The sequence below is a fragment of the Capra hircus genome, chromosome 11, assembly GCF_001704415.2.
Source record: "Capra hircus breed San Clemente chromosome 11, ASM170441v1, whole genome shotgun sequence".
NCBI lineage: Eukaryota > Metazoa > Chordata > Mammalia > Artiodactyla > Bovidae > Capra > Capra hircus.
Window position 1 is genome coordinate 104,537,582 of NC_030818.1, and position 24,464 is coordinate 104,562,045.

Here is a 24,464-nt window from a genome sequence, read left to right on the forward strand (position 1 = left end):
GGCCCTGCTCGCCCCCGGCCTGCCGCACGCGCTCACCTGGCCTGCATGCCGGCTGCCCTGTTCCCGCTGTGGCTCGGCCGGCGCTGCAGGCCTCGGACCCCGAGACCCCTGCGCGCCGAGGCCAGGCCGTGCTGGCGCCCCTGCGGGGGCGGCTCTTTCCAGGCACGGCGTCTGGCTTTGCACCTGAGCTCGGGCATGCGCGGACCGAGCAGGAGGCCCTCAACACTTGTGTCCCTCACTGTCCTTCCGCACCACTTGGACCATAAAGCTCTCCTGTTTTACTGCGCGTCTGTGTGTGCTGCTGCTGCCAGGGGCCCTGCCCAGGTCAGCGTGGGTGGGCAGGAGGGGCCCGAGCTCCCTGCCTACAGGCCATGGGGCCCTTCTCCCCGCGAGGTGACTGCTCTCGGGGTAGGAAGCCTCAGGCAGGCCCAGCCCCACTTGCACCGTGCTGTCCAGGCTGGCCAGCGCAGCTGCCCTCCGCAGACCTGGTCCCACCCTTGAGGGTGGCTGTGCACCCCTGCTCCCACCTGGCACTGACCTCAGCCCTGCAGGCTCTGGCTGTCAGCAGGGCCCTACACCACCCAGTTGCCCGAGAACTGTCCCTTCCAAAGGCGTACAGGGTGCCTTCTAAGGCCGAAGAGGGGCTGGTTGGCAGGACGCCCTCTCCCCAATTCAGGTGCCCAGAGAGGCCCACACCCAGGACACAGGTGGCCAGCCAGGACTGGTTGGGGCTGGGCACCACACTGACCCATAGGGGCTGCCTGTAGCCCAGTGTGTGGAGGCTGGCTGTCCTTGCAGTGCCCATGCATGAAGACCAGACTGACCTGGAAATGGCCAAGGCCCCCTCAGCTGACCGGCCGGACGTGGCCGACCCAGCTTTGGGAGCCGCAGGCACCAGCGCCCTGCTCATCTGCCAGCCTGGACTGTTCCCTGGTTCAGCCTCGTGTGAGGGGCTGGAGGTGGGGTGTCACCATTGCAGTTCCAGGGTGTGCACACCTGACCAGGGCAGTGGGGCTTCTGCCTGCTTGGACGCTGGACACGGGGGCGGGGTGGGGAGGGGCGGGCAGAGGAGCCTGTCCTCCCAGGAAGGCCGCACAGCGGGAGGACAGGAAGCAGCAGGGCCCTTGGGGGTGCCCACGTGCCCAGGGAGAGCTTGGCGAAGACAGGCCTGCAGCACAAAGGCCAGCAGGGCGTGGGGCTGCCCATCTGCTCCTGCCTAGGCTGGCCGCAGGCGTGAATTCCGGGAGCTGTCCGCAGCGCGGCCAGGACTTGGGCTGCCTCCAAGGCCGGCCAGGCTGCCAGCTGCCCTCCAGCAGGTGTCCGGGAGGTGGGGGCGGCAAGATGGGCAGGTGCTCCTCAGCCCGAGGTCTTCTCGCTGGACCCAGGCCTGTACCTTGAGGGCGCAAAGAGCCCTCACTGCGCACCCAGCTCAGCCCCAAGCAGGAGCCAGCGCGCCACGCAGGTCCCCGGCCCATCGCGCGGTCCTTTAAGTGCAGTCCCGCCGGCCGCCATCGGGGGCAGCACGAGCGGCCCGGCAGCCTCACGCCGCTGCCTCGAAGCTTCTGCCGGTGCCGGGCCGCGGCGGCGCGGGGGACGGCGGAGCGCGCGCGGGCCTGCGCAGATCGCCGGGCGCGGTGCGGGAGCACCGCCCAGGTAAGGGGTCCAGGCCGCTGCCCGCGGATCTTCCGTGAGTCGGCGCCCACGAGGACAGGGACGCTGCGCCTTGGAGGACAGCGGTCCCCACACCCGGGGGCTCGGGGCTGGGCCGGGCTGCGCGCCGGGAGGGCCACCCGCCGGGCTCCTCAGGCCTGGGACCCCGGCGGGGGCGGACCGTCCCATCCCCAAGGGAAGGGTGTCGCCGTCTGGCTCCTCGGGGCCGCGGCAGCGCCAAGGCCCGGCTGTCACCTCCCTGGGGCGGAGCCTCATACCCTGTCATCCAGCCCCCAGTCCTGGCCTGGCTTCAGGATGGGAGGGGATGGGCCTGCAAACCAGGACAGGTGGGGGGAGGGTGCTGAGATGCGGACAAGCATGGCCTGGTGGCCCTGACTCAGGGGGCAGCTCTGCTGGCAGGAAAGCCCTGGCACACTGGGGACACAGAGGGTCAGCCAGACCAGAGGTCCTGCCAGGTGAGCGCCCAGCTCGCTGCTTTTCCAAGCTCACCTTGGAGCGTGCTCCCCTAGCCTGTGAGGAGGTGGAGACCCTGTACCACTGTCTGAGCCACCCCCCCCCACCCACCCCTAGCCTCTCCAGACTGGGCACCCAGAGAAGCCGCTGGCCCAAGGTCTGAACGTGGCCTGGTACAGAGGGTGGACCCCAGCTCAGCCTGCATGCGGGGGGCATGGAACCTCAGGTTTCCATGGAGCTCTCCTGTGATGCTGTGGGGGAGGGCCTGCCTGAGAACTGCGGGTGGCAGGGGCTCGATCCACCCACGCGCCTGCCTCCCCTGCTGGCGGCCTCCTGGCCTGCTGCGCCGCTCAGGGACCTGGAGGCAGCCTTGAGCCTCCTTGAGCTCACACACCCCCACGTGGTCCGGCAGCCAGCGCCTGGTTTCTGCTGCCGTGCGCTCACTGCAAAGATGGAGGGTCGCTCTCCTGGCCTTGTCATGATGCCCCAAAGAGCTTGGTGGGTTTCAACCACTCCAAAAAGGGGGAGAGTCAGAGGCGGTTCCTGCAAAGCAGAGCTCTGGGCCCAGGCATGCTCCAGAAGCACAGCTGTGGCTAGGGCACATGTAGACTGGGGCAGGGCAGCAAGGCCGTGAGCCCCGGGCCACGCCTGGGCCTGACGGGGCCACTTCAGGGCCCACAGGGGCCTCTGCGCTGGCCTTGACACAGCGCTGGAGGACCGCTGCATGTCCAGCCGCGCGCCAGTTGTGGGGTGGGGGCTGCAGGAGGCTGGCTACAGTTGCTTAAGGCTGGGGCCAGGGGCTTCAGACTGCAGCATGGGGGTTTCTCTGGCACCAGGCGTTAGGAGGGGGCTTCATCACCTGCTTTATAGGAGCCAGCACCTTGAAGCAGTCTGTGAAGGCCCCCAATGAGCACAGTTGTCCCACCTGTGGCACCAGTAGGGTGGTCCTGGGCACTCTCTTCCTACCCCACTGCTGGCCTGCCCTGAAAAGGGGTCTACCCCAGCCTGCCAGTGGTCACTGGTGAGCACAGAGCTCAGGGATTGCTGCAATGACGTCCCCTTTCTGGTCACTCACCTCCTCCCAGCAGAAAGTGGCCCGAGAAAGGATGGTGTGGAGGAGGGGGCAGGACCCGAGTGGCTGGACAGCTGGGCGCCCCCTGCAGGTGCCTGGGACGCCGGCATGGAACACAGGCCTGTGGCCGCAGGCCTTGGCTGCCTCCCGGGCCGTGCCCAGGTAAGCTGGGCCAGCACTGGGGGTTAGCGGGGCCTGGGCTGCAGAGGGGCCGCCCTGACCCGCGTCTCCCCTCAGGGCGAAAGCCCCGAAGGCGAGTGAGCTGACGCCTGGAGACTTCTTTTAAGATGACCGCACCGACCCCCGGATTTGCGGTGTCGACCGTGTACCAGGACATCAAGGTGGCGGCCCGGGGCCCGTGTCGAGGCCCCCGCATGTGAGGGCCCCATGGCCGGCCTGCAGCGCCCGCGGCCTTTCAATAAGCGCCACTGTCGAAGCTTCGATTTCCTGGAGGCGCTGGACGGGGTGGCCATGGAGGGCCCGCCGGAGGCGCCCCCCGCGGAGCCCGCCGCGCCGCGCGCACGATCCCGCGACGGCGAGACCCGGCGCCGCGCCCGCTCCAGAGCGCCCCCGCGCGCCCCCGAGCCTGGCCCCGCGCCCGCCTCACACCCGTGCTGCCGCGCGAGGCGAGAAGCGCAGCGAACGGCGCGGGCCGACGCGTCGCCCCGCCGGGAGCCCGCGTACCCCGCGCTGCGCGCGCTCGCCAACGAGCTGCACCCATCAAGTTACAGCCGCAGCGGGGCGGCCCTGGCCGCATCGCGCCCCTCTTGCTGCAGCCAACCGCTGCGGCCAGCCGAGCCACCCGCGGGCCCGCCCCACGTCCGCTGCCGCCTGGACATCAAGCCGGACGAAACGGTGCTGCAGCACGCCGCCCGGGGCTCACGGCCCTGCGGGCCCCGAGACCGCGCCTGGCCCCGCGCCGCCCCGCAGCTCCACGGCCTCACGGTGCCCGGGCCTCGCCACGTGGCCCTCTCCGCACCCACCCCCAGTGACTCGTACTGCACCGACCCCCGGGCGCTATACTGCGACGGGCCCTCCCTGGGCCCGGGATACGCGGGTCGCCGGACGGTGAACCCTTTACCACCCCGCCGGGGCCCACCCAGTTCTTCTACACGGAGGAACCCGAGGGCCGCCCTGGGGGCTTCATGGCCAGCTCTGGCCCGCCCTTCGACGGCTACTATCCCAGGCCTTTCTGCCCGAAGAGCCCCCAGGGCCCAGTCCAAGAAGCGGGAGCGGCTACTACGCGGGGAAGTTCGCACCTTCCCGGTCCAGGGAACCACCCTCCCGCTCCTACTACGGGAGGCCCCGCCGCCTACGGCCCCGCCTGCGGCCCGCGTTATGCCCCGGAGAGCTCGGAGCCCGCCCCGCCGCCCGCGCGGTTTTAAACTGAGGACTCGGGTCGGCGTACCGCAATCGAGAAGCCCTGACGCGACTTACCCACACCCGCGAGGCAGCCCGGCCTGGGGGCGACTGGGCCCGCGGCCTTACCGCACCCTGCAGCGTGGCGCCCCCGCCGGACCCCGGCCGCTGTCGCCTCCGGCATGGCGGCACCGGAGCACCAGTCCCACCCCGGGCTAGCGACCGCCAGCCGCCTCACTAGCTCTTCTGGCAGCTGCGAGCCTCGCGCCCTGGGACACTCGCGTCGGCCACCAGGCCGCGCGCGGAGAACCCCTCTGGGCCGTGGCGTGCTCGGGACCTGCTGGGCCACGAAGCGCGGATGCGCGGGGCACGTACCGGAAGGCAGGGCGACCCGCCTGTCGTCGTTGACTGTCAGCCTCTGCCCGGACGCCTAGCGGCTCCGCCAGTCGCATGTCCGAGCGACCGTCACTGTCCCGCGAGGAGATGCGGTGTTGATAGGGTGAGGGCCCGAGGCACGAAACTACAGGCTCACTAAGCACGAGAGAGATCATCACGACGCGACCAACCGACCTGCGACGCCGCGCAGCACGGGTCACGGGCGCCCCATGGGAGCCTGCGGAGATGCCGGGGAGCGCCCTCGTGCACACGCCCAATTCAGCGCTGCAGCACCGCCGCCGCCCCCGAACGCCGCCTGGCAGGCACGAGCCTTCGAACGCTGGGAACGAGCTCATCACTGAACCTGTTCACTCGAAATTCGCGGTCCCAGCCGGCATGGCGCTCGGAAAAGCGCGTCCGCGGCTGGCGGTCTCAACGCGCTGAAGCGAAGCCTGCCAACCATGCTCGACCGCGGCCTCGGAGGCCCGTGTGGCCCTCGCTTGCCGGCCGCACTGCACGCCCAATCTGCTGTCGCACGAGCATGGAAGCGACGTAGTTTAAAAAACGCCGCCCAGGCCAGCCTCCCGAGACTTCCCCATGATGAGTTTTCCTCCCGAGCCGGCTACAGGCAGTCTCCTCCCCTGCCTCCCGGCAACCGACCTGATGACGTCCGGCGGGGACGCAGCCCCCCTGTAAACAGCCTCACGGGCCTCCTCGGCCTGTCCCATCCCTGAGAAGCGCGGGGACCGGCTGCCCGCCGCCCCTCCCTGCAGGGCAGGCCCAGCCCCCAGCGCACTGGGCGCCCGAGGTCCGCGGGGCGGGGCGGGGCCTAGAGCGCCTCGTAGTCGCCGCCTCCGCGGAGGGGGCCGCCGGGCGCGCCGCCGCCCAGGAAGGCCTCCAGCTCGTCCAGGGCGGTCCTCTGCGGGCCCCGGGGCCGCCGCCGCCGCTCGTCCCTGCCCTTGTCGTCCGCCCGCTCCCGGCTCTTCTTCTGCTTGCTCCTCCTCTTTGCCGCCTTGTCTTCCTCCTGCAGGGGCACACCGCGGCGTCAGGGCGGCTGGGCGAGCGCGGCCACCCCAGGGCACACCAGGGTTCGGGTACCTCTCTGCCCTTTTTCTTCTTCTTTTTCTTCTCCTTCGCGGGGGGCCTGCCCTCCTTATCTGCAGTGGAGAGACGGCATCAGTGCCCCGGCCCAAGGCCAGGCCCAGGGGGACTGCAGCCTGGGTTAAGCCAGGGGTGGGCAGGTCCCGTCTGAGCCGGGGCCCCTGGGTCCTCAGCGTGAGCACAGCCTCTGCCCTGGCCACTCCCACAGACAGACCTCCTTTCCCCTCTGCTCTGGGGACGAGGGGGGCCTCAGGTGGGTTTCTAGGCTCCAGTGGCCCAGAGACTGGGACGATGCCGGCAGCCGGCAGCCAGAGACGGTGGGTCCCCGCGGGCCCAGAGACCAGGCCCTCTCTCTGCAGAAGGCCAGAAAGGCAGGGCGGGACCGCGGCCCAAAAGCGCTCCCGCCCACCGCCTGCGCCTGCAAAGGCCTCCCGTGTGGCTGCAGGTCAGGTGCCTGGGGAGCTGGGAGGTGTTCAGAGAACAGCAGGGCCACGCAGAGCGCGGCTGGGGCCCAGTGGGGGCCTGCCTGCGGCCGCCTTGCCCCTGCTCCGGAGCCCCGGGTTCAGGGCGAGGGCAAGGGCAGCTGGCACTTGGCAGGAGGGGGCGGGCCCAACGCAGCTACCTTGCTCACTGCTGTCCCCGCGGCCAGGCTCTTCCAGCCCCAGCCCAAAGAGGTCGGAGTCGTCCTTCAGTCTGAAGGAGGGGACCAAGGGCTTGGGGGGTGCGGGGGGCTGCACGGGGCCAGCGTCCTCATCAGTCAGGTCAGAGAGGTCCTCTCGCACGGGGAACTCGCCCTGGACAGGGAGCAGGCGGGTCAGCCGCAGACCCCTACATCCCCCTGGCTGTCATGTGACCCCCCGAGGCTACCGTCACCCCCCTACCCCGGGCCAGGGGCCCCCCCAGTGACGGCCCACGTGTGGCAGCTGTGACACGGCAGCCCCCAGCCGTCCCCAGAGCAGGGTCAGCTGGGCCTGTTGTACACGGCGCCCCGTGGGGCAGCCCTGCAGTCCCCACGGGCCTGACCGTGCCCTGGGAGCCCCCACATCTCCTGCAGCACGCCCACCGCCGCCCCGCCCCCCAGCTGTCCTGGGCTCGCAGGGGGCGGGGGCGCAAGGCTGGCCCTCACCGCTCTCCGCTGAGCATCTGAGTCGCTCTCAAAGTCCGGGTCGTCCATGACGAAGGACAGCATCTGGGCGGCAATGGGCCCCTCGGCATCGCTCTCTGACGACACTGGCTTGTCCGTGCCCTCCTCCAGCCCGCCAGAGCGGCCCTCGGGGTGGGGCTTGGTGCTGCCTGGCTGGCGGGGCTCTGCCGCCCTGGGAGCCGTGTCCCGGGGTGGCCCCGAGGCCTTTGTGGAGGACCTGGGGACACCGAGGAGTGTCAGGGAGCTGAGGCCGCCTTCCACCTTCCCTCCCCCGGGGGCCCCTGCACCTCTTCCCTTCCGCCCCAACACACCTCCTGGTCTCTGGCTCAGGGCACTTCTGGGGGGCCAGGACTGCGGTCTTGGGGTGCCCTGCCCCCTCCTCTGACTCCTCCTCGCTGGACAGAGTGATGTCCTTGCTGGCGACGGGGTCTGTGAGTGGCAGGGGCCTGCCGAGAGGCTTATCTTCAAGGTCCACGTCGTCCTGGAAGCCTGCCACCATCGGGTTCCCTGCTGGGGTCTCCCCGTCGCTGCAGGGAGGGCAGGGCAGTCAGAGGTCACAAGGAGGGCCCAGAGCACCCACTCTGGCCTTCAGGCCTGGGCCTGTGGGCCTGCTCCGCCCTGGGTAGGCATCGCCGAGGGGCACCGGCTGCCACGGCAGCCTGGAGGCGGCCCTGTGGGGGATGGAGGGCACACGTGTGAGAAAGGCAGGGGTGGGGGGTGGGTCTGAAGGGGACAGGGTGCTGGGAAGAGTACGCGGAGGGGCTGCAGGTGGCCACAAGCCCAAGCCTCCCGTGCGCACCTGCCCTGCCCGCAGGGAGAAGCACACAACGGCTCTTTGGCCCCGGGCTCCGTCCACCAGGCCCAGCCCGTGCCCTCAAGCAGCAGCAGCCCAGGGTCAGGCAAGGGGGACGCCTGCTGAGTCGCGACACCGAGTCAGGCTGTGGCCTGAAGCTGCTCTCCCTTCCTCCTCCACGCACCTCTGCTCTGTCCCAGCGCCCAGATGGTTGTGTGTTCCCGGAGTCCACGCCTGACGGGCAGAGGGCCAGGCTGAGGATGACCCCGGCTGCCCGTTGCCTCCGGGCCCTGCCCTCACCTGTCGCTGTCTGGGGGTCCCCCGGCTCCCAGTCTCTTCTCATCCTTGGTGGGGGCCGTGTCCTCCAGGAAGTTGCGGTCCAGGCTGTCTTCAGGAACAAAGTCCTCCACGTCCTGGACTTTCGCGGAGACCTCTGCAGCTGGGGCCGGCTCTGGGGACAGCAGGTGCCAGCTTGTGCTCAGCGACCCCCTCCCGCTGGGCCGTGAGTGGGATGGTGTGGCTGGGCTGCAGGGCCGCCTGCCCAGGAGGATGGGGGACCTTGTCCCTCCCAGGGCCGGGAGACAGACAGGGCCGCTCCCCCTCAGGAAGCCTGGGCCTGCCTCCGGGCCTCCCCTGGGGTGAGGTCCTCCCTGGGGTTGAGGTCGTCCCTGAAGGTGAAGGTGGGGCCTACCTGGGGGTGGTTGTCCCAGGGGGTGGGGCCTACCTGGGGGTGGGGGGGCCACCTCTGTTGCAGGCGAGGCCCCGAACAGCCGAGCGATGATGCTGGCGTCGGGGAGGTGCGGCTGGCGGGGCGGGGCTTCAGCGGGGGCGGGGGGTGCCGGGGGGGCCTGGAAGGGCGGCTGCAGAGCCGGCTGGGGCGTGCTGGGGCTGGAGCTCCCGGTGGACACTATGCTCGGAGGCACCACAGGGGACTGGGAGCCGGAGGACGGGCTCTGCCCGCTGGTGGTCAGCGGGGACGCGTGGCCACGGCTGCGCGCCTCCATCATCTCCAGAAAGCTGCGGGAACGGGCCATGTGAGCGCTGCCCGCCCCGTGTGAGCACACCGCCTGCCCTGACGTGGCCCGCCCCGTGTGTGAGTGCTCCGCCCGCCCCGTGTGGGCACACGGGGTCCTGGGCACCACCTCCCCCTGGCTGAGGACGCCAGTGGCACAGAAGCTTGAGCAGGGCCTTCCTCTGGGGGGACGAGTTTTAAACAGAAGGTGTACAAGGGAGAGCCAGCGTCCCTGCCTCTAGGCTGGCATGTGGAGACTCGTCTTGGCAGGGGCTGGGGTGGGGTCTGCCCCCAACCTTGGAGATCCTCCAGCAGCTCAGGGCAGGTCACAGGGACACCACTGCTGAGCCCCCAGGGTGCCGCCTTCTCCAGGGACCGTCCTAGGGGCTGGTGGGAGGTGGGCACCATGGGGGGGCTCCAGCTGCCACCTTCCCAGAGAACCTGGTGCCCACGTTCGGTTGGGGACCTGGCAGGAGCTGGTCAGCCTTGGGGGGCGGGGCGGGGCGGGCGTCCGCTGCAAGGCCAGCCTGACGGTGGGTGGAAACACCCCGCCCTGATGAGCCTTGCCGCCCCCTCACCGTGTCAGAGCCAATAGCTGGATCTGCTTCCAGGGAGGCCCCAAAGTCCCTCCCTGAGGCCCTGGGGGGCCAAGGAGACAAGGATCCCGCCCGAGGGACAGCGGCTGCCCCACCCCCCGAATACCCAGCAGAGCGCAGGACACGGGTTAGGGGGAATTGGGGGCCAGGCCTTCCCCAGAGAGACGCACCCCAGGAGCTAACCTGACCCTCGGCAAACAGCACTGCCAGGCGCTCTGGGCGCCCACGACCCACCCTGTCGCGGGTCAGAGGAGTGCCTGCCAGGCCGGCTCCCCACGGGTCACCCATCCCACTGGACTCGCTCAGACAACACCTTCTGCTATCAGGGGCCAGGAGGTTTGGGTTTCCCTCCTGCACCCTCCCAGGGGCAAGGAGCTGCCTCCACAGGTGTCACCCAGGAACACCAACATCGAAACGGGGACGGGGCCTCGGCTGACAAACAGGGCCGCTGGGCGTGCAGGGGCCTGGGGTGGACCCGGGGCCAGTCAGCGGCGCCTCAGGCTGCACACCAGGTGGCCAGCAGCTCGGCCGGTCTGGACAGAGGCAGTGGGGGCCAGGCAGCCGGTGCCCACAGCTGCACCAGGCCTGAATACCCCCGCCCCCGCCCTCACCCCCGAGATAGGCGTACACTCCATGCGCCCATCACACCCAGCGAGGCAGGCCCAGCTGGAAGTGCTCAGTGGGCGGGGCGGCAGAGCCCCTGTGCCCGACCTCCCATCCCAGGGAGGCTGGAGAAGAGCCATTGTCTCGTCTGCTTCCCAGGAAGGGCTGAGGCCTGACTACAGCAAGGCCCCAAGGCCTGTACCACCTCAGAGCTGACGTGACTCGGTTTCTCTGAGCAGCAGGCTCCTCGTGCAGACACGCCTACGTGGCGGGTGGCGCGCACATGCCACCAGCCAGGCACAGAGCCGGGCTGGATCGGGGCCTGGTCTGGCGCGCGCCCCCGCAGAGCCCGCCCGGGCCTGAGCGCGCCCCCGCAGAGCCCGCCCGGGCCTGAGCGCGCGCGGCCGCCGCACGCACATGCCGTAGTTCTGGTCCTCGGTCTCCTGCTGCACGGACAGCTCCTCCAGCGTGGCGTCGATGTCCAGCTGGTTCGTCTCCAGCTGCCGCAGCAGCGTCTCCCTCTGCAGACAGGAAGCGGGAGGCTGAGTCGGGGCTGCCCGGGATGATCCACTGCCCCTCGGCCTGGCGGCCCCCGATGGACAAGGCCGCCGCGGAGCCGGGAGCCCGCAGGGCCGTGCCCAGGGGCCGGTGAGGTGCCTCGGTGGCTCCGTGAGGCTCGAGGGGCAGAGGTCGCGACGTGCGCGAAGCACCCGAGATAGCACCCCGTTCACACAGGTGCCCTGAGGTTCGAGAAGCTCCGGCACTTGCTGAGACACGCGCTTCCTGCCAGCCCAGTGCTCCGCGGCAGGGCGGCTCCCACCTTCCGCTCCGCCCGCCGCCGCCCTTCAGTCCACGCTGGGGGTGTTTCCTTGCGACTCCGTGCACGCTGCGCTCTGACAGGAAGCTCAAGGCACCCCTAAGGTGACGCAGATCAACCCCCAGGGTCCCCACGGAAAGGGCAGGTGAAGGGCGAGTGCCCGCATCCAGGCCTTCAGGGGCCTCGTCTCTTCAGAAGGCGAGAGGGGAGGAAAGATGGCCACTCTCAATGGTGAGCTCTGCACCCTTTCAGAGGAAGCGAGGGGCCTCTGTGGCGGCAAGAGCCACAGGCCAGCACCCCAGGGATGGAACGAGCAGGGCTGTCACCTCCCGGGTCTCGCCTTGAAAGCCGATCACTTATCTAAGACCAGACACTGAGGCAGACACATCTGAAGGGCCATTGCAGCCTGCAGAGCTGTGACTGCGACGTGTGGGGCTACCGCTGGGGCAGGGTGGGGGCGAGCTGAGCCAGGGCACAGAAACCCTCTGCCTTTCCTATTAATCTAAAAGCATCCCCCAACAAAAGGGAGAGCGAGACTCCAGGGAGGACGGCCGGCCAGGTGGGGGAGGGCGGGGGCTTCTCAGCCCCTGCAGCTGTTGGCAGAGTGCCCAGGCCCACAGCGGGGCGCCCACAAGGGCTGGTCACTGCCGCAGACCCCGGCACCAAGGAGGACCCAAGCAGACGCGTGAGGGAGGGCCCAGCTCCCCAGACAGCCTGGGGCACACCCCCCCGGAGGCTCCAAGCCCCGCACCTGCCGACAGCACTCACCTGAAGCTGCAGGAAGGGGATGTTGAAGAACCTGTGCAGGTACTTGAGGCCGAAGCTGTTCTTCATGGAGGACTCGGCGTAGCGGAAGTAAGAGGACCCTGGAGGCCTGTTCACAGGGGAGCAGAGACGGAGAGCCTGCGGCGGCCGGGGCAGCGGGGCGCAGACCCTCTGGGCCGAGGACACACCCGGGGCAGGCCGTCTTGGGGGCGGTGCCCCGGGGCGCTGCGCCGGCCAGCAGTTGATGGGCCCACCGTCCCAGGTGGAGACGTGAGGTTCAGACGGCTATGCTCGGCAGGGCGCCCTCCGGTGGACGCCCAGACCAGCCGCTGGGGCCGTCTGGCCCTGCAGGGCCTCTCTGTGCACTGGACCCGTGCTGGCCCCAGGGACGGGGGTGACATTCCTCCCGCACCCTGGGGCTGCTCAGTCCTGACCCTACCCAAGTCAGTCTCCAGGAGGGCCAGGGGCCCTGCAGCTGGGGGGGGGGGGTGGCCAGGGGCGGTGCAGCAGGCCTATCCAAGGGGACAGGTGCGTCCCAGGGGCGTGGACAGGAGCGTCCTGGTGGGGGGGCACGGGTGTGTCGGGGGGCAGGCGTGGGCCCACCTGTCCAGGCGGTCCAGGACGTCGCGCACATCGTCGGGCAGGATGACGCGGTGCTCGCCCATGTCGCGGTAGTTCCCAAGCACGCACACGGGCACGTGTGTTGGCACTTTGGGCAGCTCCCGCAGGATGTAGTTGAAGGTCCTTGGGGGCACATGGGGGGAAGAGGCCTGCCTGAGCCTCCACCCAAGGGTGGGGCACAGCGTCACAGGACCCCCAGGGTGTACGACACACACCCCGCAAGCCACCCCGAGGGGTCGCCCTGTACCCACGTGTCCCCAGACCCGTCCACACCCCCTGCTGGCACCACGTGCCTGGGCTGCTTCCGGTGGGGGCGGGGGCCCTGGCTGTCCTGGCATGGGGCCCGCGCTCCTGTCTCCTGAGTGATGAGCAAGGAGGTGCGCCCCCGCCCAGATCCAGGGCGCTCTGACCAGGGGCACGCCACCTCTGGCCGCTGTGTGCATGCTCTGTGCGCAGAGCCTCCTGACTGGGAACGCTGGCGTGTCCCAGTGCCCTCTTCTGGTGACAGGGACAGGCCCAGTGCCGTGGGAGCCGAGCAGAGCCATGCTCCCTGGTGCTCGGGGTCCGTGAACCCTCCCACCCGCACCGGGTCTCCTGGGTGGGCTCAGCCTCCCTGCTGCCCCCTCCCCGGCCGGCAGCCTGAGGTGCAGGGATGTCCGTCCCGCCCACCCAGCTCCCCATGGGGACCTCCTGGCCTCCAGTCACAGCTCATCCAGCCGCAGCCAGGCACTTCGGCAGTGGTGACGGGGCACACGAGGCCCGAGGGGCTGTGCCAGCAGCCGTGCTGCTCCCAGGATGGGACGGCACCCCTGGCCCCAGGCTGGGCCCCCTGCCTGGCTGTGCCCAGAGGCGGAGCCGCTGCTCCTGCAGGGGGTCCGGCCTCGAGCCCCAGGCACGCAGCTCCCCCTCCTGCTGAGCGCCCTGCCGCCACTGGAGGCTGCAGACATGTGGACTGGTGCCCCATCCTCCGTGGGCATTGAGCTGTCTGTCCCTGCAGGTGGGAGGCCGGGTCCCTAGAGCGCTGGCCGAGGTTGGAATGTGTTGGACGCCAGGCACCCAAGTCACTGACAGGCACCCCGGGGTGAGCGGGTGAAGCCTGGGAGACTGTCCAGCCGTGATGCGGGGGGCCCATGGTAAAGGAGCACCCACACTGGGAGGGGCCATGTCCTGGCAGGTCTCAGCGGCAGCTGCGGGGAAGGCCGGGCTGCTCTGAGCGTCCCCAGCTGGGCAGCCACCGAAGCTCCCCCTCGTCTCCTCTCCGGGCAGCGTGCAGACTCGAGGCCACCAGCCTGGAAAGGCCTCTGGCAAGGCCAGCCCGAGTCACACGGGGAGGACGCTCCTGTCGGCCACCAGCCTCCCCCCAGAGCAGGGGTGCTGGGCGTCGGGAGGGCCTGGCGCTGGGCCGCCCCCACGGGTGATGCTGTCACAGCTCAGAGCCAAGGGGCGAGGCCCCTCCTACAAGAACCCACAGGGACACGACCCTTGGGGCAGGCGGAGGGTGCCCACACCTCTGCACGTCCCTCTTTGCTCATCTTGCTCCTGAGCCTCGGTTGTGATGAGCCACAGCGGTGTGGCCCCCCCAAGCGAGCCCAGGAACGTGGGATCTGGGGACTCCAACACAAACGACCGCTCAAAGCTGTGCATCTGAGACGGTGTCTTCAGCAGGGGCTGCACAGCTGGGGGGGCGTGTGCCTCCCCGACCCTGGCCTGCCGTCCGGTGCGGACATGAGCACGCCACCCGGCCCACTTCCAGACTCTCGAGTGCCGAGGCCCCCAGGCCGGCGGCGCTCCCAGCCCAGGCTGGCCCTGGAGCAGCGCTGGGCGTCACAATGCCCTCGCAGGCCAGCGTCCTCACCACTGCTTGGTGATGTCAAACATCATGACCACCCCGTTGCAGTTCTTGTACACATCCAGGAACTCCGCGTCCAGGGCCATCTCGGACTCCGCCTGCAGACGGGGAACCAAACCTCAGAGACGGGCCATGACCCATGTGCCACCTCCTGGCGAGGGCTGAATGTGTCTTTTAAACTGAAAAGACATCCGCTGTTTTTGTTTTCTGGGGAAAAAAAGTCAACGCAAGGCTAACTGGTGCAGCCACACGGAGCCTGCACTTAGACGAGGGTGCGTGCGCTGCCTGCTGGCAGGGTCCTATGCGCCGGGCTCACAGGTGCCGCCGCGGGGCCTCGTGAGCTGAAGTGCGTCCCAGGCCTGAGGACGCAGACCCAGAGCACCTTCCACAACTCACACCAGGGAAGCTTGTGGTGCTGGGGCGGTACAACAACGTGCCCATGAAGGTCAGGGACCTGGGCTGGAGCTCACGGAACCTTCCGGCCCGCTGTCAGACAGGAGGCCGTGAACAGAAGGTCCTCGAAGCTAGCAGAGACCGTCAGGTCAGGAGCACTGCCAGTCGCGGGGGGTCCTCGTGGAGCCACAGGCGGCCCACATGTGCCCGGCTACACCCGCGGCGCGCCTGTGCCTTTACGGGCCCGGGCCTCTGTGCCAGGAGTGAAATGTGAGCTCTCCACCTGAACACCTCCCAGGCCACTGCAGCCCCAAGTGGGTGTGGCAGGGGTCACAGACGTGAGCAGCAGCTCGGGTTGGTCCGCCACCCCACGCGACCCCAGGCTGCACGTGGGTGGCCACGGCATCCCTCCAGCGCCGGCAGAGGCAGTCCTCGGGAGGGCCGGGCCGGGCGGGCAGAGGGGCTAAAGCGCAGATGCCTGCTCACGACCACCACGTGAAGGCGGGGCCGTGCGGAATGGACGAGCTCACCTCCTGGGGGTCATTCTCCATCTTCAGCCCGTCACCTCGCTTCTTGCATTTTCCTTAAGGACAGATGGACACAGTCACGGCTCGAGGCGCTGCGCCTGAGGACGGTGCGAGCAGGGCGGCCTCTCCCTGTGTCCCACCCCCCAGCAGGGGCCTCGCACCCACGGGCAGCAGAGGCCACGGCGCCCGACATCACAGCCGGCACGGAGCCCGGCCTCCGGCCAGCCAGCCTGCTCCTGGAGCCAGCAGCGAGCCTGCCCGGGAGCTGGGTCGAGGGGGCAGCAGAGGGGCCACTCAGACAGCTACAGGGTGGAGAGAGCCCGGAAGAGAAAAAGCAGGCTCCCGTCGGACACGACTCACCTTTGTCAACTACATCCCAGACTTCAACTTTCACGATGTCATCAGTGGCTGAAACAGGGGAGAACAGCAGGATCAGCACCCAGAGTGGACCTGCGGCTTCAAAGTCGGGCCTCCAGGCCGTGCAGACGCCACAGCCCCCCGGGCACTGCCCCCAGGGCTCCTGCACAGGGCTCCTTCCTGGAAGGCGGGGAGCAATCTGGACGTGTGCTCAGGTGACAGAACCCTGGATCCTAAAGGTGCCTCTGGGGCAGGCTTGCGCCCAGCCAGTGCCCTGCGCCCCCGGCTGCTGCGGGAGGGCCTGATCCCAGTGACTCCACAGCTGCTCTTTGGCAGCGGTGTCGAGGGGTCGCCAGTCTGGGGTGAGGTCTGGGGCACGTCCCCAGGCGGTCGGGGGGCTACCCACCTCCCCAGGATCCTGTGGGGAAAGGGGAGAGACACGCATGCCACCCAGAGGAGGGACAGAGCTTCACCCTGAGCCGAGAAGAGGCACCCTGGGGGTGGGGCCTGGTGCAGCAGGGTGACACTGAGCCTGCAAGGCCGCCCAGACGGTGCCTGGCGGGCGCCGGGAGGGGGGCGGAAGGCCTGCCAAGGCCAGGGTGTCCTGCTGCGGGCTCATGGGACCTGGTTTTTCGATGACAGGAAATGTTTAAAACGGCTCAAAGGCCTTTCACTGTCATGATTCCTGAGCACGCAGAGCAGCTCCCCTGCCTCCCCACAGGGTCCCAGCAGTCACCGACCCCCACAAGGGCAGGGGACCCGCCATCCTGGTCATGCCCGGGTGGCCACAAGGGGTGCTCTGCCCACCAGGTGATCCTTCCAGCAAACCCCTCCCGGGACCCTGCGGGGGATGGGGCTTCCCAAGCAAGGACTGAGGAGCCTGCGTGCCGAGGCCAGTGTAAGCCGCGGCTGGAACCGGCCCGACCCGGCCTGGCCGGTCTGCACCGACGGCCAGGGTCCAGCCTCTGGCACTCATTCCCACGTGGACGAGTCTCCTGCAGGCGCGGGGACTTAAGGGCGACCCCAAAGCAACACGTGTGGCGTCCCAGGGCTGACTCCAGGCGGGGGGGACGGGAGAGTCCCCCCTCCCTGCAGGCTGCGCCTGCCCAACCCCAGACTGGGGGGTCATAGGATAGCCCCCTCCTTCCCCACAGGCCGAGCCTGCCTGACACCAGGCTGGGGGGTGGTCACAGGAGGAGAGTCCCCCTCCTCCTGGCAGGCCACACCCACCAGGCCCCAGGCTGGTGGGGGCCACAGGGGAGCCGACTCCTTCCCCACAGGCCGAGCCTGCCTGACACCAGGCTGGGGGGTGGTCACAGGAGGAGAGGCTCCCCTCCCCTGCAGGCCACACCCACCCGGCCCCAGGCTGGGGGGCCACAGGGGAGCCCCCCGCAGGCCGCGCCCCACCTTTGTAGCTCCAGTGGATGCTGGTGACCTGGATCTCCTGTGTGGGGATGTACTCCTCCACGAACTTCTTGCCCTGCAGGCGGTGCCACAGCGCCGTCTTGCCCGTGTTCCTGTCCCCGCGGATCACGATCTTCACTGGGAGAGAGCACAGGTCAGGCAGTCAGAGCAAGGCAAACTCGCTCCCCCGCAAGCATCCACGCACACCTGCCGCACACGCACGCCTGCGTGCCCGCGAGCAGGGAACCCGGGGCAGAGGCAGCGGGCACTGGCTGGAGAGCGGGCAGCCCTGCTCCGCCCCAGGCCCCCAGGGCAGCTGACTGACACCCGGGAGTCTGCACTCAGGAAGGCAGCCTCTGGAACAGGCAGGGCCGGGCGCTCACCTCTGCAGCCCCGCGTGTCCCATGGCTGCCCTTAACCCGCTTTCCCGCAGCCCTGGCGCAGGACCCAGGGCTCCTCACGACCACACGTGGGTGATGGCAGGAAGCCTGGATTCTACTTTGCTGCCCAGCCACTATTTAGGAGAGGCATGCTCACGCACATGCCCAGGAGAACAGGGCGGGCTGGGGACAAGGTGGGGAGGGGGGCAAGGTCCCAAGGTGCCACAGAGGAGTGGGCTTCCTGCCACCAGCAGAGAAGGCAGGGGCTCGGCCTAAGAGTATTCCAGAGAGCTGAGGAGCTCGGCAGAACCAGCGGGTCGGGGTGGAGCTGATGGCCTTGGGTGGGCGGCTGGCCTCTGCGGGGGGAAGCTGGGCAGCCTGCAGGGAGGTGCTCTGGAGGCCACAGGCCGGGCCGGGGCCGCGTCTCCCCGGCCAGCTCCGAGCGCCCAGCAGGGCTGGGCCTGGGGACACAGACGCCATGTTTCTCGCCCAGTCATTCTCTAGGGGGCTGTCTTCTAAGTTTCCAACGAAGTCACTGTAGCATGTTTTGTTCCAGGACTGCGTGGCTGCAGCTGTGGACTCTATCCTTCATGATGCTGGTCTTGTCTTTTTAACTAATCTTGCCAGGGGTTCATCAACTTGGCCAGTCACGGGCACACAGCCTGTCTGGTTGGCTGGACGCCTCTGTTGGTTCTTCTTAAAAATCACTTGCTTCTGTTTTCCCTTGTCACTTACTTCCTTTCACTTGGGGTTCATCCTGCTCTTTTTCCTGGGTTTAGGTTGTATTCTCAGGTCGATGACCACCCCAAGTATGTGGGACATTCGTTATCAGGGCATTACAAATGCTTCTTCAGCGCGTAGATTACTTAGAGATGTTGTCACGATTCCCCTCAGAGCTGTGCTTGTTGTTGTCCCTAACCAGCTCTGTTCACTGTGGCCACAGACATGGTCTTTATGGCACACACTCCCAGGTGTCTGTGGGGACCACCGGGGTTAGGGACGCGCCTGGGTTTGGGAGGCTGGGTGCAGGCGCCTGCTGTGCCACCGGGTCTTCCACCCGCCGGGCCGGTTGTGGGCCCTGCACCCAGTCTCAGCGCCCACGGCTCCAGCACAAGGGACGCCACGGCTCAGCTTCCCTGTGGCCGATGCCTACCCACTGCTCGGTCCCACATGCCCGCTTCCGGCCTCTCTGTGCCGCCGTGAGCTGGGCGTCTCTCTCGTGCGTCCCGCCGCTGGGTCCCGCATCCCCGCTTCCGGCCTCTCTGTGCCGCCGTGAGCTGGGCGTCTCTCGCGCGCGTCCCGCCGTAAGGAAAGCACGCCCGTCTCCCTTCGCTGCTGAGTCTGCAGGCTCGCCTTCCCTGGTGGCTGACAGTCCCCAGTCCCTGCAGAGGTTCCCCCCCCTTTTTTCTGCCTTTTCATGATGGGCAAGGTTTTTTAGATTCCTGTTTTTGCCTGGTATTTACTTGGAAGATTCGCAATTTATTTCTGTTCTTAAATCTCTGACACACACCTTTGTCACAGTAAGTCTGAAGCCAGTGTCCTTGGCTCCCACTCAGACGTCACTCGCCACTGGTTGGCTCGGGGTTGTGTGCTGGCTGCGAGCGTTCCGGCCTCTTCTCCTGTGCCCCCCATGGCAGCCGTGGGGCCTGTTCACCATCTCTGTGCCCTGCAGACCTCCCGCACCTCCCGAGCTCGCTGCCTGGAGCGCACAGCCCAGGATTCATCTTGGTAGGAGCCTTGGCACAGCCTGGCACCCGCAGATAGGAGGGCTGATCGGGTGCATTTCTAGGCCAGCGGGGCTTCCCCTCAGAGCCGTCACTGCCAGCGTGCGGTCAGGCTCTCAGCTGTCCTTCTGAAGGCACTCTGTTTGCTCTCTCCCTCTTCACTTTCGCTGCCCTGAGATTTCCACGATGCGTCCAGCTATGGGGTGCGAATGCCCCAGCCTCAGGCTTCTCGGCGTTCCGCGTGCTCTGTGAGCTGCAGGAAAGCCTGGCCTGCATTTCTCCAGTGGCCGCCTCTCCACCTGCTCTTTCCTTCTGAGCCTCCAATCACACGTGTGCAGGCCCGGCCCCATTCTGAGCCTGCATCTCCCCGTCAGTGCAAGCTCCATCTTCAGTTGGGATATTACGCTGCGTCACCTGTCGGCCGGCTTCTTGTTTTACTGACCGTGCTGTTTCTTTTCTGGAGGGTCTCTTTGTGTTTTTTTCAAACACAACCTTTCTGTTCTGATTCTTGATATAATCTTACAACCATTTCCTTCTTTGATATGTTTCCGGTCCCATCACTTCGTGGCAAACAGTGGAAACAGTGACAGAATTTATTTTGGGGGGCTCCAGAATCACTGCAGATGGCGACTGCAGCCATGAAATTAAAAGATGCTTGCTCCTTGGAAGAAAAGCTATGACCAACCTAGACAGCGCATTAAAAAGCAGACACATTACTTTGCCGACAAAGGTCCACTAGTCAAACCTATGGTTTTTCCAGTAGTCATGTATGGATGTGAGAGTTGGACTATAAAGAAGGCTGAGAGCTGAAGAATTGATGCTTTTGAACTGTGGTGTTGGAGAAGACTGCTGAGAGTCCCTTGGAGTGCAAGGAGATGCAACCAGTCCATCCTAAAGGAGATCAGTCCTGTGTATTCATTGGAAGGACTGATGTTGAAGCTGAAACTCCAGTACTTTGGCCACCTGATGTGAAGAGCTAACTCATTTGAAAAGACCCTGATGCTGGGAAAGATTGAAGGCAGGAAGAGAAGGGGACAACGGAGGATAGATGGTTGGATGGCATCACTGACTCAACGGACACGAGTTTGGGTAAACTCCAGGAGTTGGTGATGGACAGGGAGGCCTGGCATGCTGTAGTCCATGGGGTCGCAGAGTCGGACACAACTGAGCAACTGAACTGAACAACTTTAACATATATTTGTTTTCTATTCTGAGAATGAAAAGCCTTAATTTTCTCTCCAACTGAAATCCTTTTAAAATTTGAAATCTATTCTTCAAAGCTAATTAGAAGAAAGTGTATAATACCAGAAATAAACAAACAGATCTGGTTTCATCTGGTTAAAAAAAGTAACTGATCTCTACTTCTAAGTAAAAAAGTCAAATCAATCTTAGAAACTTAGACATCACTCAAATAAATCAAGTGACTCACTGGAAAACCTTTAATCAAGCTTCACCCGAAGCGGCAAGAAGCGCTCGCCTGAGAAGCGCGCGGGCGTCTCCCTGAGCAGAGCAGCGGCATTTCCGCCTGTCCCTTCTATTCTAAGGGAAGAGCGCTGCAGACAGGATCGGCGAAGGGCCGCAGTCTCTTCTACTCCCTGATTCTGCAGTAGCTTACTCAGACTGCCACACACTGCAAGCGAAACAGGGAACCTTTTTTCCAAAATAGAAAAGAAAGCTTCGGTTTTCCCTGGATGGGAACGACGCGTTCCTCTGCAGGAGGCAGGACTGGAACCCGACGGTGCCCTTCGGTGGTGCCGCCAGCAGGGGTCGCTGGACAGCCGGCCCCTCCTTCCGGCAGCGCCTCCCAACACAGCCTCCAGGGTCTCTCTTCGCGGAGCCCCTGGGATGGGGGATGGCGCGAAGGCCTTGGCCCCACGCTTCTCTCCGGACCTCACCGCACTGTGACCCGCCCTCAGCCCTCCTCCGTGGGGCCGGCGCTAACCTTCCGCCTAACAGTCTCAGCCAGTCCCACGTGCTTAATTCCTCAGCGCGTCTTGTGCCCGCTGCCTGCCTTCCACTCCGCCCTGAAAGGTAAGCCCCGAAATGCAGAGACTGCGGTCTGGGTTTTCACTGATGAACGCTCGACAAGTATCTGCTAAGCAGATGAATGCCAGGGAAGGAAAACCTAGGAAGGGAGGCGTGCGAACGCCACAGGCAGCGAATGCTCAGGGACCTGCGGGTCAGCCCTGCTAGGGCAGGCCCGACAGTCTGCCAGACGCAGCTGCTTATTTCCGAAAGGAAACGCTCTCTCATCCAGTGACCAACCCGTCAAAGCGTTCTTGAGTTCTAGCACTGAAATCTGACTGGCCAGGACTCTGAATGCAGCCCCAAGCGAGGGCGCAGGACCCACAAGGCCAGTGTACCCTCACCCCACCAAGCACAGCTGACCGCCCGGGCCCGCCAGGGGCAGAAAGGGCGGACAGCTCAGGGAGCACCCTGCCACTTCACACGCAAATGGCTTCTGACCCGCAGATACCGTCCCGTGTCTCACCTGGGCTTCGATTCTAAATGTGATGTGTATGCTGGGACTGTGCATCTAAGTCACTCCTCACCATCGCAGCAATCTGCATGAAACGACTTATCTGCTACACGAGAACAAAGTTCTATAAGAGCTCCTTACCCATAAAAATCCTGAGTCCGTAGTTATCATATGGCCGGTGTGCTTCCTTAAGTAAGATGTTTCGGAAAATACATACTAGAAATGTTCTTTTCTGCTGACTAATAAGGGAAATAAAAAAAAGTTTGAAAAGTGCGTACTGGCCCACGACAGGGGCAGCATCAGCCTGGAAGGCCACACGGGCACAGGGCTCGGTTTCTCTCAACCGCTCTACATTTCACTCATTTTGCTCCACATCAGAATCCGCTGCCACGCACCCCCCAATACCTGAAGTGCGGGCTCTTCTCTGGAAGGACGCCAGTGTCCTTTCTGCTTCTGACTCACCCCCCAACCCCAACCAGGGGGCATGTCCACCAGGGAGGGCTTTTCAGGTGAACACTTTCCAGGCCAGTTTCCAAAGGAGTAAGATTAAGTTTTAACAAATAATACCATAACTAATCAAATTAAGCAGAGACATTACTTTGTTAATAAAGGTCCGTCTAGTCAAGGCTATGGTTTTTCCAGTGGTCATGTACGGATGTGAGAGTTGGACTATAAAGAAAGCTGAGCGCCGAAGAATTGATGCTTTTGAACTGTGGTGTTGGAGAAGACTCTTGAGAGTCCCTTGGACTGCAAGGAGATCCAACCAGTCCATCCTAAAGGAGATCAGTCCTGAATATTCATTGGAAGGATTGATGTTGAAGCTGAAGCTCCAATACTTTGGCCACCTGATGCGAAGAGAAAAGACCCTGTTTATTTGAAAAGACCCTGATGCTGGGAAAGATTGAAGGCGGGAGGAGAAGGGGACGACAGAGGATGAGATGGTTGGATGGCATCACTGACTCAATGGACATGAGTCTGAGTAAACTCCAGGAGTTGGTGATGGACAGGGAGGCCTGGCGTGCGGGAGTCCATGGGGTTGCAAAGAGTCGGACACGACTGAGCAACTGAACTGAACTGAATAAAATTAAATAACAGGAACCAAATGTGAATTATAAGACGTGAAAATGAGGTGTTTCTTAAACAAGCATTTATTTACTTTTGGCTGTGTCGGTCCTAACTGTGGCCCATAGGCTGTCTCTGTGGCACAGGCCTCTCTCTGGCTGGGGTGTGGGGGCTCACTGGTGGTGGCCGTGGGCTTAGCTGCTCCTGGGCGTGTGGGATCTGAGTTCCCCGACCAGGGGTCGAGCTTGTGTCCCCCACACTGGAAGGTGGAAGCTTAATCTACTGAACCACCAGGGAAGTCCCTGAAAAGGAGTATTTTGATTTACTATTCTCTTCTGGGAATGTGAGAGAATCCCACACAAAATTGGGTAGAATACATGCAAAACGATTCCTGTTTTAAATTCAAAGTCTTTCCAATCGGTTTCTTAATATGGCACATTGTTAGCTGAAATACAGGGGTCATCACAGAGACTGGCAGGCTCCCCTGAAAGTCGGAAATGGGGGAATGTCCCGTATCTTGTAGCGATATGCAGAAATACTTAAGAGGGAAAGATTTAGAAGCAGAGAACACATTAAAACAAACAAACAAACAACTTCAAATACCGCTACCGAAAAGCCAGCAAGATGGAAAAACTTTAAAGAGGTCAAGAGGGCAGTCAGCGTCTAGGAGCTAAACAGTTTTACATAATTTATAGCTGAGGACTGGAAACGATCTGGGCTTTCAGGCCATCGGGTAAGTAACTCCTTCCCACAGGAGAAGAGAAGTCTCCGCAGTAACAAGAGTCTGTTCCTTCTGGAGCCCTTCTAAATATATCTCTTACAAATGCTTCTTTTTTAAAAAAGGGGAGCAAGAACGAGCGGCGCAGCTGACATTCTCTCTTCAAACCGAATACCAAGTCTACAAACAAAAACCCCGTAGGTCAAACTAGCAGGCCAGCGGAATCCCCCGCTCCGTCCTCCTGCGGGTGGCCACACGGCTCGCGGGCGCAGAGCCCGCCACCCCTTTAAGACCCGGTCACAGACCACAGACTCGCCCGCGTTACGTAAGAACTCCTCTCAGACGGGGTCGCCTGGGCCAGCCAGGGTGCCGCAGACGCGCCAGGGGCCGCCTGCACCAACCGCGCCGTGCACACGGGACGCACGCCGGTCCCCCCCGGGCCAGCCTTCCTGGGTGACCCACAGGCCAGACGGCGGAGCCGCGGGCGAGGCCCCGGCGCCCGGTCCTGCGCTGCTCTGGGCCCTCCTCGGCGGGCCGCATCACCTCCCGACCCCAAGCGAGCGCCCCGGCGCCCCCGCCATCCGCGCAGGCACGGGCAAGGGCTCGGCTCGCCGGAACGCAGAGCGCACGGCCCTCGGGGCGCGGCGAGTGCCCGAGCGCTCCCCGGGCCGGGCGGCACCCGGCTTCGGCGAGCCCCGGGCGGCGCGGCCGGGCCCCCCGCACACGCCCCGCAGGCGCCCCCGCGCCGGGCCGCACTCACTGTTGTACTGCACCCCCTTGGCGAAGCGCCTCTGCAGCGCCTGGTTCATGGACTGCAGCCCGGCCGGGATGTTCCTGTCGCGGCCCGGGGCCTGCTCCGACCCCACCAGCTTCTTGAGCGCGGAGAACATCTTCCTGCTCCCACGTCCGAGCCCGGTACGGCCCGCGAGCTCAGCGGCGGCGGCGGCGCGGCGCTAGTCGCACCATGTCCCGGGTTCCGGCGGGCGGACGCCGGCCTGCAGGGCAGCTCGGGGGCTCAGCTGCGGAGGCTCCGCTCCGGCCCCCACGGCCCCCGGCGCGGCCGCTCTGTGCTCGTCAGCGCCGCCATCTTGGCGCCGGCTCGGCGGGGCGCGCACTACGGGGCGCCGCGAGGGCCACGGGAATGCAGCGCGCGTGCGTAGAGCGTTGCGGGCGCGGGGCGTGCGGCTAC

At 65.6% G+C, this 24,464-nt stretch overlaps 1 protein-coding gene and 1 pseudogene across 1 annotated transcript; one reads left to right on the forward strand and one right to left on the reverse strand.

The window, feature by feature from the left end:
- On the forward strand, positions 804–4,774 carry LOC108637098 (annotated as a pseudogene).
- On the reverse strand, positions 5,601–24,405 carry RABL6 (RAB, member RAS oncogene family-like 6; the record flags this gene model as incomplete). Its single annotated transcript, XM_018056183.1, is given in 15 exon segments — positions 5,601–5,954; positions 6,029–6,087; positions 6,654–6,825; positions 7,158–7,392; positions 7,487–7,702; positions 8,269–8,419; positions 8,693–8,985; positions 10,597–10,700; positions 11,765–11,870; positions 12,365–12,505; positions 14,238–14,329; positions 15,155–15,207; positions 15,512–15,559; positions 16,916–17,050; positions 24,036–24,405. Coding segments are annotated over 15 exon segments (2,130 nt in total). The 5' UTR covers positions 24,166–24,405.